The following is an 11,839-nucleotide window of genomic DNA, read 5'->3' as shown; positions in this document are numbered from 1 at the left end:
TTACCTCGAATTAAAGGACTACTGTAAAGCAGTTGTTGTTGACATACTTATCTGAGTCAACCATTCAATCACATATTCATGGTAACTTTTAGCAATAAAGTTGATCTTCACATGCAGGCTAATCTTCACATCTTCATGGTAACTTTTAGCAATAAAGCTATCAACCTGAAATGCTTCTGAGTGGGGCCTGGAATCACGAAATAGTTACCAGAATCAAATGCAGCATACATCACCTGCAGGGAAATATTTAATTATAATTTTTGGTCAGAGGATCTTCATCCATATGACAATGACTCAATGATTGTTGAAATGACAATCAGATCAGAAGTAAATACCATATATAGTTTGGGAAAACTATAACATTTGTCCTGCTGAATACATCTTTCCAAGCTTTTATGAGCTGAATCATTCCACTCACATTATATTCTTTAGCACGATGTGCAAGAGAATATTCATGCACAGTCCAAATGATAGGTATATATTTGAAAGGCTCATGCAGAAGACTGTAGGAAGCCACAGACACATGGTCCAAATCAAACATCTGGCTTTGAGAAAGTATTCTATCAATTTCAAATAGAACAAACTACGGTCATACAATTCTAGGTATCTGATAATACCTTGAGAATACTGGTCTTGCCTCAATAGAATTGACAAGTATGCCATCATAGCTGCAGAAATAATGCAAACAAACCTGATGAGGAAATAATTAGAAAGTGAGGCTGAGGCCACATATCTTATCAATAGAAGCAGGACAGGACATATAATACTGTAACCTAGAAGAAACCAACAGGAGAGATAATTTCTGAAACTTACTCTAACCAATCTACTGAAATAGGTAGGTTTGTGTCCTCAGGTAGTATGCTCACTGGTACTCCAATGGTTCCCCAGATGTTACCACATGGGCCATCCTCAAGTGAGAAAACCTAGATTGACAATTTGATAAGGGAATTAAAGGCAGCAATTCAGCGAAAGTATTTTGATGTACATCATAATGTTGAATCTTATTTTGATTAGTCTAAAGTAAAATATTGCTAATTCACAACTTATGCAGGTAACATTTTATATTACACACAAAAGGGTAAAAGTACCAGTTCCTTGCACATTTTAGCACATAAGACTATACACCAAAGAGGCAAAGTTGATCAATCTGGATACCAAAATGCTTCCAAGTTCTGATAGAAACTTATTAGAGGAGGCAACTCTCAGGACAAAACATAGTAGATGAAGTAAATTCATAAAAAAGGATTGCATCTCCAATTTAGCCCATCAATTTTTTCCATACCACAGAAACTGCACTGACACAAACCTAGCAAAATACAATCCGCATTACATTACTTCAACACTACACCAAACTGCAGAGCATTTAACTGTTATGCGTCAATTGAAGTAACCTCATAGGTGCATTCATTGGGGGGGGGGCAAGCTTCGGCATCATACTATCATCGCAAATGAGGCATGAGACTCGTCTATCCCCACAGACGCGACGAAGAGGACGTACACGACGGTCAAGATTTGCCCGCATGGCTAATTGAACAGGAGCTAAGGGAGCAGGGCCAGCGGTGGTGAAGGGGACGTCACGCGTGCGTGCACGCTCGGACGACGAAGAGGAGGTGGATCAAGAGGTGACAGGAGTGCCTCACGGGGCCATACTGGGAGGTGAAGGAGCTCGACGTGTCCCGCACCACCTCGCACAGGAGCTCCAGCGACAGGCACCTGACAACAATTCATGCACTATTAAGTCAACCTATTCTATCAATCAGCTATTCACCAAATACAACAATTCATGAACTATTAAGTCAACCTATTCTAAGGGTAAACAATAATTAAACCTTAAATTGAATGAATACACCTCAGTCGCATCCTTCTTAGCGACAGGCACCTTCTTCTTCGCACCGATGTCCACTCCATAGTGAGTGAGGTACCACTGCTTGAATGGAGCAGCATCAACTTGTACAATGGCGCTCTTCACAAGAGTCTGAGTCCTCACAAGCTCATTGTTTGATGCATTATAGACCACATCCAAGATGCGAGTCTTGCGGGTAAGAGCCTCACTTCCCCACGAGTAGTTACCTGTATCCAATCAGAGAGCCCTCCACTTCATGTTGCCTCCACGGACACAGACCCTCCTAACTTTCTTATTGCTAGACAGTTTGGTGTTAGCAGGCTGGTGGCCAAGCTCATACCTTCAAGATAAATGAGAATCTTAAATTAACGTCTGAAACTCATAATAATCAAACAACAAGGTTAACACAATATACAACAATTATTAGCTTGCAGTTGTACTATGAACTGACCGAACTATTTATATTCACATTAACAAAACTTAGTGTCCAAACTTTATTTTCATATAAAAGGGGCGTCTGTTATGCAAACAATTCTGCCTCAACATCATAGAAATCACAACTGTACTGCACGGATAGCTAGTAGTAACACAAAATAAAGATTCCAAATTAAAACCCCAAACGGAAAGATACAAATTTTCACCACAGTGACCTTTCTAATTTTCCGACCACTCTACTCCACCTCCTCGTCAGCTTGCGGTGCCACTGGTATGGTTAGGTCTCGACGGGAAGAAGAGAGCGAAATCATGGGATGGCGGCGGCGGCGGCGAGCCAGGGTTTATTAAGGGGTGGGCTCATTTGACGGTTATTAAGAGTTTATTACGAGAGTGCATAATGGTTTTCCCCTATGCCATATGAACATAGGAATTTACTAAAGGATGCAACTATTTTTGTAGCTATACTTGGCTGCTTCCACTACAAGACAATGTCTATTAACAATACAAGTTGATTGATGTTTAGAGGAATTTAATAACTGATGCAACTGTTTTTGCAGCTATACTTGGCTGCTTCCACTACATGACAATGTCTATTAATAGTACAAGTTAACTGATGTTTAGAAGGTGACAAAATGTGAGATCCATGAGGCACAACAAATACTTTTCACATATTGCATCTAAATGTAAGCTAACATACTTTTGCAGGAGCTTTCTAATGTTAATCCAATAATCACACCTCAAGTGTGAAATGCCAGAAATACTAAGTGAACCAACCAATATAGGGCACATAAATATCATAACACACATGTGTGGGACTAAGACATATGATAACGTTATATAATGCAAAAAAACACTAACTTCAATACTGACTTAGAACAAAAGAAACAGGACACTGACTGAAGAATGATGTGGCATACATAATTACATACAATTTAGTATTGGTTTTGAAGTGCATAGTTTGTAGTAAATGAAATGTGGCCTGGAGAGCTATCAAATTTGTAGCTCTTCTATATTTGGACAAGAACCTAGTTCTGTTCTCTCACTGCTGCAGAAAATATTGCCCAAGATTCTAAATCAATGATGGATAAATGAGAAGATGGCAAAGAAATAAATGCACGATATTAGCTCCCAAGGAAACCTATTTTATTCACATGGCCATATTTCTATATATGGCAATGTCATAGAATTTTTATTTATTGGCAAAAGATAACGGTTCGGTATATAAAGAGTAAATCTCCTTTAGATTGAAGGTCTCCTAGTTCTGGTTAGGTGGTTAAAAAATGGATACCTTGTTTCCCTTTCCTTCTATGTCCCTATACTCTGCAAGAACTGTCCCACAGATGAGCTTCATATTTCCCACTCCATCTATGCCTGCACAAATTGATGACTTTGGCAAATTGACCTAGTATGCTTAGCAGACAGTGTGTATTTAGTTAAGATACCAAAGTGATAAATCAATTGAATTGTTTGTCTCCCCTTAGCAACTGCTACAAATTATAGGGACATGCCACTCATCTAGTCACACCATGGAAACTTGACGATCGGGAGCCAGCAGGTCGCACCGCAGAAGTGGCAGCAGAAGCGCCTACAGCACCCTTCGCTTCACTGTACCCTGCAACTGTCCCAGGATTAATACGGCCGATAATGTCATCTGTAGGCTCGTCCTTCTTGACAATGGTGAGCACTTGAACTCTCTCATCCTCGTCGCCGCAATATTCATTTCCAACCAAAGTAACTAAAGCATCCCTCTTGCCAGGGTTCTCATCATCTGCGCAGCCTTCAACTTCACTTCCATAGTCGACCTGCTCACACTTGGGTAAATTATCCTCCTATCGATCGCCACTGGATTGCCCTGCCTTTCCTGTGCCTGCATCCTTAGTTCCTGGCACTGCTGCACCGTGCGTCTCACAGTTTCCCTAGGTGCTCATCACCTCTACAGCAACTGCTGGCACTCTATTCAGATTGATAGACTATGGAAGTAGCTAACGAAATACAACAAACTATGCATGAATTAAGGATACAGTAAAGGGGATGATATAATCGCTAGCCTCAGGGACATGGAGACACAAAATGCCGCTGATGAGCTGAGCCCTGCGCCCATGGGCAGGTCCGAGGACACCACTGCCTTGCCAGGCCTGCATCTGCACAAGAACACAACCAATTACATGTGTGAAAAAAGTTAATGTGGGCGAGAGTCAGGCATCACACACGCAATGCAAGATTGATTGATCTAGGTGGAAGAAGCAACCAACCCCAAAATGGAGGCGTAGAGGAAAAGGAAGCCGGAGAGACCGGCGGAGAGCCAGATCTTAGCCTCAGGGATCTCCTGGTCCTGCAAGAGCCTGTCAATGGCGGCCAGCTGGTCAGGGGAGCACGACACCGGAGCCCCGAGGTTGGCGCTGATCTCCTCCCCCAGCGCCCCACGGAGGCGCGAGCGCGACCACGAGAAGGTGAGGCCCGAGTCCCTGAGGTCCAGCTCCACCGCGCCGGAGCCAGCGCCACCACCCTCTCCCGCGTGGCAACGAGGGAGAGGAGCTGTGAGAAGAGTACCAGCGACCGCGACGACACGAAGAACCAGTAGAAGTCAAGGTTGGTGGGAGTACCTGGGCCTACGGGGTGGAGGAGGAGGGAGGAGTTGGTGTAGAGATCGATGGCACCGGCGACGGCTGCGGAGCTGTGGATGACGGCGTGCTCGCCCACGAGGATGATCTTGACGGGCGCGCGGGCGCGCACTTCCAACGGGCCCCGATGCTCCGCCGTGTCGGCGACTGGATCCATGGCAGGGCACTGGGTACGTCGCCGCCTCAACGCCACCACGCTGCCGTCGCGCCAGTTCGTCATCGCGAGACAAAAGGCATGTGCGTCGCTTCCCCCGGGCCGGTTGGCCGTGTCCGGCCGTCGCTGCACTACTGACGCCACTGGCCACTTCGGCCTCTGCTGCGGCGAGGAGGGTGGGGTGGCCTCCCTGTCCGGGCCCAGGCTCAGGCCGCTGCTCCCCTCGTCCTCCATCGCACGCCACCTGCACGAATCCTTGCGGCGATGCTTCCTTATCCTCCTCGAAGAGCGGGGACGGGGCAAATATCTCAGGGCTCGAGAGGCGGGCGAGAGAGGGGAGTGGATCACGCCGCACTGCACGCCGAGGAGGAGAACTGCCTCTACTGGGAGTGGATCGCGCCGAGGAGTGAATTGCGGTGGACCGGGATGGGCGGGCACGGCCGTGGATCGCAGCGAGGAGGAGAACGCAACACGAGAATTCCATGGAGAGCACATGGGTGAGGGAGTGGATCACGCCGCTCTACGCGCCGAGGAAGAGAACTGCCTCTACTGGGGGAATGGATCGCGGTGGATCGTGCGACCAGAAGTGGATCGTCGTGGACCTTCCATCCATGGACCTTCCATCCGTGATTACCCGCGGGACCTTCCATCCGCGCGATAGGTAGAACCGTGCACCAGGAAACTGTGAACGCCTACAATAAAGCCTTAAAGAGTAGTAGAGATTAATTAACTATTTATTTGTTAGATAGTTAATTCTACTAATAATTTTTAGCAACTAACTATTAGCTCTATGTCATTTAAACACCCTTTAAACATGACTTAAAAATCTAACAAACGGACCGCTGGGCAGATGAATGCTATACAGAGAGAGGCTGCGTTGCCTCGTATCCAATCTAACGGCGGATAACACCGAGTGGCGACCGCCTGACGCGCCCGTGTCGGCAAGCCGCCGACGACTTGACGTGGGGCGGGGGAAACAAAACAACGCGGGCAGCGCTACGGCAAGCGCGTCCCTGCCACGGCGCGGACACAGAGAGTGGAAACCGGAAGGGGGGAAGAGAGATGGATTCCTCCACCTCGGCGGCGGCGGCAGGGGAGGCGGCCGTGCCGCCGGAGGACGACGTCTGCTCCGTCTGCCACGACCGCTTCCGGATCCCGTGTCAGGCGAACTGCTCCCATTGGTTCTGTGGCAAGTCCCTTCCACTACCCTGCCTCCTCTCCCTTCTTGCCCCCCCGCGCCTCGCCCCTCTTCCCCCTACGGGGATTAATTTGGGTGTCCTTTCCCTTCTCGATCCGACTGCGCTGAGGGAAATCGAGCAAGCGGCCAGCCACGCAGAACTGTCAGCTACCGATTTGGGGCTGGCTGCCTCCTGTTCTTTTCTCCTACCTGTAGATAGAAAGGAACTTTGTTGGTTTGAGGTTGTCAAGGATTCGTGGGTTTGCTAAATTGCCACGCTCTGCGAATCGGGTGCTCGAATTGGTCTTGAACCCTCTTTACCATAGGCTCTGCTTAGGAATAAACTGCACGAGTCGATGCAAAATGAAGGTGTAGGGTACTCAAACAATGGAAGTTTTAGAGGCGCCTACAGGTGAGTAGACTGGATAATGGCACTTGGTAGATAGCGTCGAGCGGTCGATGACAAGAATCGATGCTAAAGAGAGGCCAGATCTTGGAAGGGTGGTTGGTGGTCATGGGATCCAACCGAAACCGATGAACTGCTACCCGAGCCAAACAACTCTCCTGCCCGACACCGACACAGGGTGTACTGATTCAGGGCAATGAGAAGCAGAAGTTAAGAAGACCGCTGCGCCCCCTGCAGATCAGTATCACCCATCACTACCTCTATTAGAAATAACAAGCCAACACAAAGGCGGGGGGTTATCTTTTGTGTTCAAAGTTTGTGCCTTCTGTGTTGCATCATGTTCATGTTCAGTATTATCTACAAGTAGATGTGTGGTCTTGTGTGCTAGAAATGACCAGATATACATATGAAGAAATGATTTTGTTTCTCCTTTTTTTTCCCGAATTTGGTGAACTACATATCATCTTATAAATTGTGCCATGCCTACACAACTCTACCACTGCCTTGGCCCTTGGAGTTCTCCCTATTACTGAATGTGGTTATGCGATCATGTTTTCCAGGAGAGTGCATCATCCGCGTTTGGAATTATGGACCTCCTGTACAGGCTTGCAAGTGTCCCATTTGTCGCCGCCTTATAAATCTACTGGTGCCTGCTGCATTATCAGGGCAGGAGGATGGTCCACAAGCTCAACGTATTCTAGGAGAGATTCAGCACTATAACTGTATATTTGGTGGAGCACCACGCAGCCTAACTCAGGTCGGTACACTGTCCATGAAAGCTGATGTCCTTTGTTTTAGGGTTTTAGGGTGAGGCCTTTCATATAGATCAAAAGAAAACAATTCAGATTACAGTGCGGGGTTGAAAGCTGATGATACAAAAACTCGGCCGGGGAGTGAAAGACCTTCCTCTTGGTATTATATTAAAAGAGATCGAAACATGGTCCAGACTGAGAAAATTCCTGAACCTGACCATCACTAGCGGGCCGTCACCGCTCACTCTGCAATGGCCAAGCCGGAGGGTGGCGTACAGGACGTAACCCGGGAGCGGGCGGGGCACAACGAGGGGATCTTTTTAACCAAGCCCAAAATTCGCCCCCGATGGGGATCGAACCCAAGACATGGAGGTGCTACTCGGAAGATTTAACCATTACACTAGAGGCCCTTTCACAAAGCTGATGATACTTTTAAGAATGAAATCGGGAATTGAGATTGGTAACGGTTGTTGTGTTTGATATTTCTACAATGCTACTATTGTTAGAGTGCATGAAAAAACACTGGCCAAAGTCCTTTATAAGGTACGCACGAGACAATAATAGGATTTGTATATATTATTGGGAAATCATCTATCCAACAAATCGGACTGTTGTGTACACATGCCTAAGGCATGTGTGATTTTAATGGATCATAGTGTTAGCACATATGGGGTCTGTTTGGTTCGGCTTTTTTCTGACCAGCTTTTCTAATAATCTGGTTGTGGGAAGAATCTGAATATTGTGAGAATTACGTGCGGAGGAAGATGGAGTGATCCAAAGGGTCTAGGATCTAGAAAGATCGTGACGACTCGACTGATTATGTGTTCATGTTGATTTTGGACGTTTTTTACCAAAATGATTCTTATAGAAGCGGTCTGAAAAGCTGGAGCGTTTGGTAGCCCGCAGTAGCTTTTGGTGGCCAGAAGCTGAAAAAAGGCCAAACAAACAGGGCCATGATTACTTCGATCACTCAATTTGTACTATCATCTGTGTTATTAGGAGTAAAACAATGTGGTGCCCCCACATTCCTTGTAGAGAATGTTAGAAATTCCCAGGTTAGTTGGAGGGTTCATATTATAACAGATACATGTTGGTTCCCATGCCAACTAAGATACATCTATCAGAATTGTACATCAAGATGGCTACTTTTTCAACTAGAAATGTATATCTCTAGCATCTGGCCATAGAATCTCGTGGGTGGTTTTCATCTAAATCCTTTGACCTTTGTTTTTTGACAACCTCATTTTGTTGCTGTGTTTTTTTTCTCCAGAGGTTGCAAGACCTACCCTTCTTCATCCGAAGACTGTTCAGAGAACTAATGGACCCCCAGCGGACCCTCCCACTCGTGTTCAGGGCGCGGATGCTGATGATGGTACGTCTCATAGGATTGAGCTATTATTTCGCTTCATATTCCTCTTCAACGTTATGCTGGGAAGTTACTGAGTTGGGAAAGCAAACAGGCTGCGTTGTTTCTGACCTCAGTTTCATACCTTCGCCCAGTGCAATGGATGTGAGAGATGAGACCGTATATGAATCTTCTGATAAGACAATGACTTATTCCAAAACCTGTAGGTCGCACTGAGTGCAATTTATGTGCTGAGCCCTGTCGACATTCTTCCCGAAAGTAAGTTCCATATTCCCAAGAACAAGTAGCGGCATCTTAGGTTGTGTTTGGTTCCAGAGTATGGTGGAACGGAGCTGATCCGCTCTCAATTTTTTGTTGTTTGGATTGATTCCATATAGAATAGAGTGGTTCTAAAAATGGAAAATTATGCTCAAATGTCGAACCATTTGGCTCCCAAAATTCCCCGGACGGAGCCGTTTCCAACATAGTAAACCTGTCATTACTATGCCTGTGTTATGAACTACTACCATATATTTGTATCACATCGGGGATTTGATCCTGCAGGCATGCTGGGCCTCTTTGGATTCGTCGATGACCTGCTCATCCTGCTGATCGTGTTCCTCCACCTCGCCGCGGTGTACCGGTCGTTGCTCCTGTACCGCCACGGGGGCCAGTAGAAGTCGCTGTGCATAAACCGTTTGTTTAGCTGGTTTCCATGTGGAGTTCTCTGAGATCGCAGCAGCGGATTTGGAAGATCGCCGACTCGCCGAGTAGATGGCAACGTCACGGACGGCTTAGCCTGTCCCTGCTCTGTACCATTCTACTACGCCTGTTTTTCTGAGACTCTGACACGGTGAACTGAACTTTGGTTGGTTGATGCAAGTGAATTTCCCTTCGTTTTACTCGTCAGGAAAAGAAAGGGAAAGAGTTTGCGTTCGTTTGTCTTTGTTTCTGCTCTTTGGAAGTTGGAATTGAAACTGCACTGATGTTTGCGTTTCAGGAACTGCATTGACGTGGATCCTGCTCAGTTCTCTTAGCATTTACTTATGGGCCAAGTTTGTAGAAGTTTAGTGGGCTGTAGACCCATTGGTGTCATGTTGGGCCACCGCGACGAGTAAAGAAGAGGTAGGGGATCGCCCTGGCCGGGTAGTTGGCTCTTGCGGGAGGGATGAGATGGGAATGGGATGGCGACGGGCGGGCGTGTGCGGCTGCAAGCGGCTCGGAAGGGGCACGGTGGAGACGCAGCGGACCCTCGCCTCTTCTCCTGCTCCTGCTGCTGACCTGACGAGCTGAGCCCACGGACGAGAGGGGAGACGAGGAGGGGCACACCACGCAGGAGACCGGAGGAGAGCGCGCGCGCGGATCCACCTCGTATACACTTCCTCTTCTTCTCCGTGTCCTTGGCTCAGATTTAGTTGCTGCGCCGCTTCTTAGGATTGATTGCTGCTTCACCCGGTGATCGCGTCGTCATCTTCGCGTTTGCTTAATCGCCTGGTTGCTGCATCGGTTTTTTTTTTTTGTGTGTGTGTTGTGTGGTTGGGGGTGCGGGCACAGGGTTTCCTCCTGCTTAGCCTGGATTGGTGTAGGATTTCGATGTGATCGATGGCGGCCGAAGACAAAATTTTAGGTTTCGTTCGGTTCACTGCGCGTCTTGCTGTCCTCTCTGCTAGGAATCACAAATTTTAGTCTCCCCTGCTCTGATTGATACCAGCTTTCTGGTGCTGTGCAGGATGTTGGCAAGACCATCAGCACCGCCTTTGGTGACTGCTCAAACTCCTGAAGTCGGCATCTTCATTACAGCTGTAAGTAAGATCCCCAATCTAGCTTGCTGATATTGGCGAGAAACTACCAACAATGACCCTGCTTGCATCGCACTTCCTCCCTCTCCAGCGCAACGTCTCGGGTGCACTGGTCGCCAAGCTTCCTGGTAACAAAAACAAGTGTGGAGGAAGATCGAATGTCCGGCAGCGGAACATCCAACCTGGGAAAAGGGGCTGTCGTCGGGAGTGGCGGGCGCTCTCAGCAGCTGACCAAGCGCAGGCTTCTACCTTGGACGTAGATGAGGAGTGCAAACGGGTGCTCACTCCATTGGGTTTCTCCAGCGAAGACGCCGAGAAGATGCTGAAGAAAGCGTTTGGCTGGACCCACTCGCCGTACTGGAGCGAGGAGAGGGAGAAGGAGGTTCCGACCGCCGAGGCGGTAGCTGGAGTGCTGGACTACATCAGGAGCCTGGGGCTGTCGGACGAAGACCTTGGCAGGCTGCTGAAGAAGTTCCCCGAGGTTCTTGGGTGCGACCTCGACGGCGAGGTGAGGCCGAATGTGGGCAAGCTGGACAGTGACTGGGGAATAAACGGGAAGACCCTGCGGAGCCTTCTGCTGAGGAACCCCAAGGTTCTGGGCTACAATGTTGACTGCAGAGGGGATTGCATGGCCCAGTGCACCCGCTGTTGGGTTAGGTTCTGATGATGATTGGTTTTGTTCTTCGTCGCCACATCGTTGGTCAGGAACTTGGGACTTGGTTTTGCTTGCTGGCCATTTTTCTGTAAGCTAGCACCTGTCGAATGTAGCACAATCGCTAGCTGCTGGATATTGGGTTGGCCACTGTTAGTTCTTATGTACGTACAACAGATTCAAGAGCTAAACCATGCTGCTGTTGTCTGTAAAAGAGTTGCAATAAATATGGCCAGAATTCCTGAATGGCCTGTGGTACCGCAGTGACTTGCTATTGTTCTTCTGCTCTGGATTTCCACATTGTCTTGTTGTGATGTGAGGTCCTGTCCTTGTGCTTTGATGCATCTCCCACTGTGCTGTCATGTTTTTGTTTGCATGAATTACAGCTGAAGTAGTTCAAAGCGATCAAATCCATCAAAGTACATGTGAGCATGTGATCCGGATCTTATCTACTTGTTCTACATGCTAATGCCAATTGAGTGAGGACAAATCATTCTTTGTGTTTTTTTTTGGGTTCTTATTCTGAGTTCAGAAATCGATTGGTGGTGCCCCGAAGAGATCAAATCCATCAAAGTCACAGGAATCGAGCCCCACTGGCCAGGGTGAGAGCGACCCTCGTCCGTCGTCGTCCAGACACTGTCCTTGTCCATCCATG

At 47.6% G+C, this 11,839-nt stretch overlaps 2 protein-coding genes and 1 long non-coding RNA gene across 6 annotated transcripts; 2 read left to right on the top strand and 1 right to left on the bottom strand.

Moving 5' to 3' along the window:
• Positions 1 to 343: 343 nt before the first annotated feature.
• LOC103644305 (uncharacterized) lies at positions 344 to 904 on the bottom strand. The gene is made up of 3 exons (XR_561576.2): positions 814 to 904; positions 618 to 668; positions 344 to 503 (listed from the first exon to the last, which is right to left on the bottom strand). It is a non-coding gene; the product is annotated as an uncharacterized lncRNA (long non-coding RNA).
• Positions 905 to 5,960: 5,056 nt separating this feature from the next.
• LOC100193852 (uncharacterized) lies at positions 5,961 to 9,670 on the top strand. 2 transcript variants are annotated; one of them, NM_001367504.1, is made up of 5 exons: positions 5,961 to 6,242; positions 7,197 to 7,393; positions 8,659 to 8,760; positions 8,961 to 9,012; positions 9,298 to 9,635. In NM_001367504.1, the coding sequence occupies exons 1-5, from the start codon at positions 6,116 to 6,118 to the stop codon at positions 9,408 to 9,410; spliced, it is 591 nt and encodes a 196-aa protein (NP_001354433.1). In that variant the 5' UTR covers positions 5,961 to 6,115; the 3' UTR covers positions 9,411 to 9,635. The 2 variants fall into 2 exon arrangements, with proteins under 2 accessions (NP_001354433.1, NP_001132405.1); NM_001138933.1 differs by lacking the exon at positions 7,197 to 7,393 and having other exon boundaries at positions 5,993 to 6,242; positions 9,298 to 9,670.
• LOC100272501 (uncharacterized) lies at positions 9,298 to 11,534 on the top strand. 3 transcript variants are annotated; one of them, XM_008668365.3, is made up of 3 exons: positions 9,298 to 10,360; positions 10,463 to 10,535; positions 10,624 to 11,451. In XM_008668365.3, the coding sequence occupies exons 2-3, from the start codon at positions 10,464 to 10,466 to the stop codon at positions 11,194 to 11,196; spliced, it is 645 nt and encodes a 214-aa protein (XP_008666587.1). In that variant the 5' UTR covers positions 9,298 to 10,360; position 10,463; the 3' UTR covers positions 11,197 to 11,451. The 3 variants fall into 3 exon arrangements, with proteins under 3 accessions (XP_008666587.1, XP_035820465.1, NP_001354434.1); XM_035964572.1 differs by having other exon boundaries at positions 9,733 to 9,858; NM_001367505.1 differs by having other exon boundaries at positions 9,931 to 10,104; positions 10,624 to 11,534.
• The last annotated feature ends 305 nt before the right edge of the window (positions 11,535 to 11,839 follow it).

The sequence above is a fragment of the Zea mays genome, chromosome 1 (assembly GCF_902167145.1).
Source record: "Zea mays cultivar B73 chromosome 1, Zm-B73-REFERENCE-NAM-5.0, whole genome shotgun sequence".
Lineage (NCBI taxonomy): Eukaryota > Viridiplantae > Streptophyta > Magnoliopsida > Poales > Poaceae > Zea > Zea mays.
This window is presented reverse-complemented; position numbering and strand designations above follow the sequence as displayed.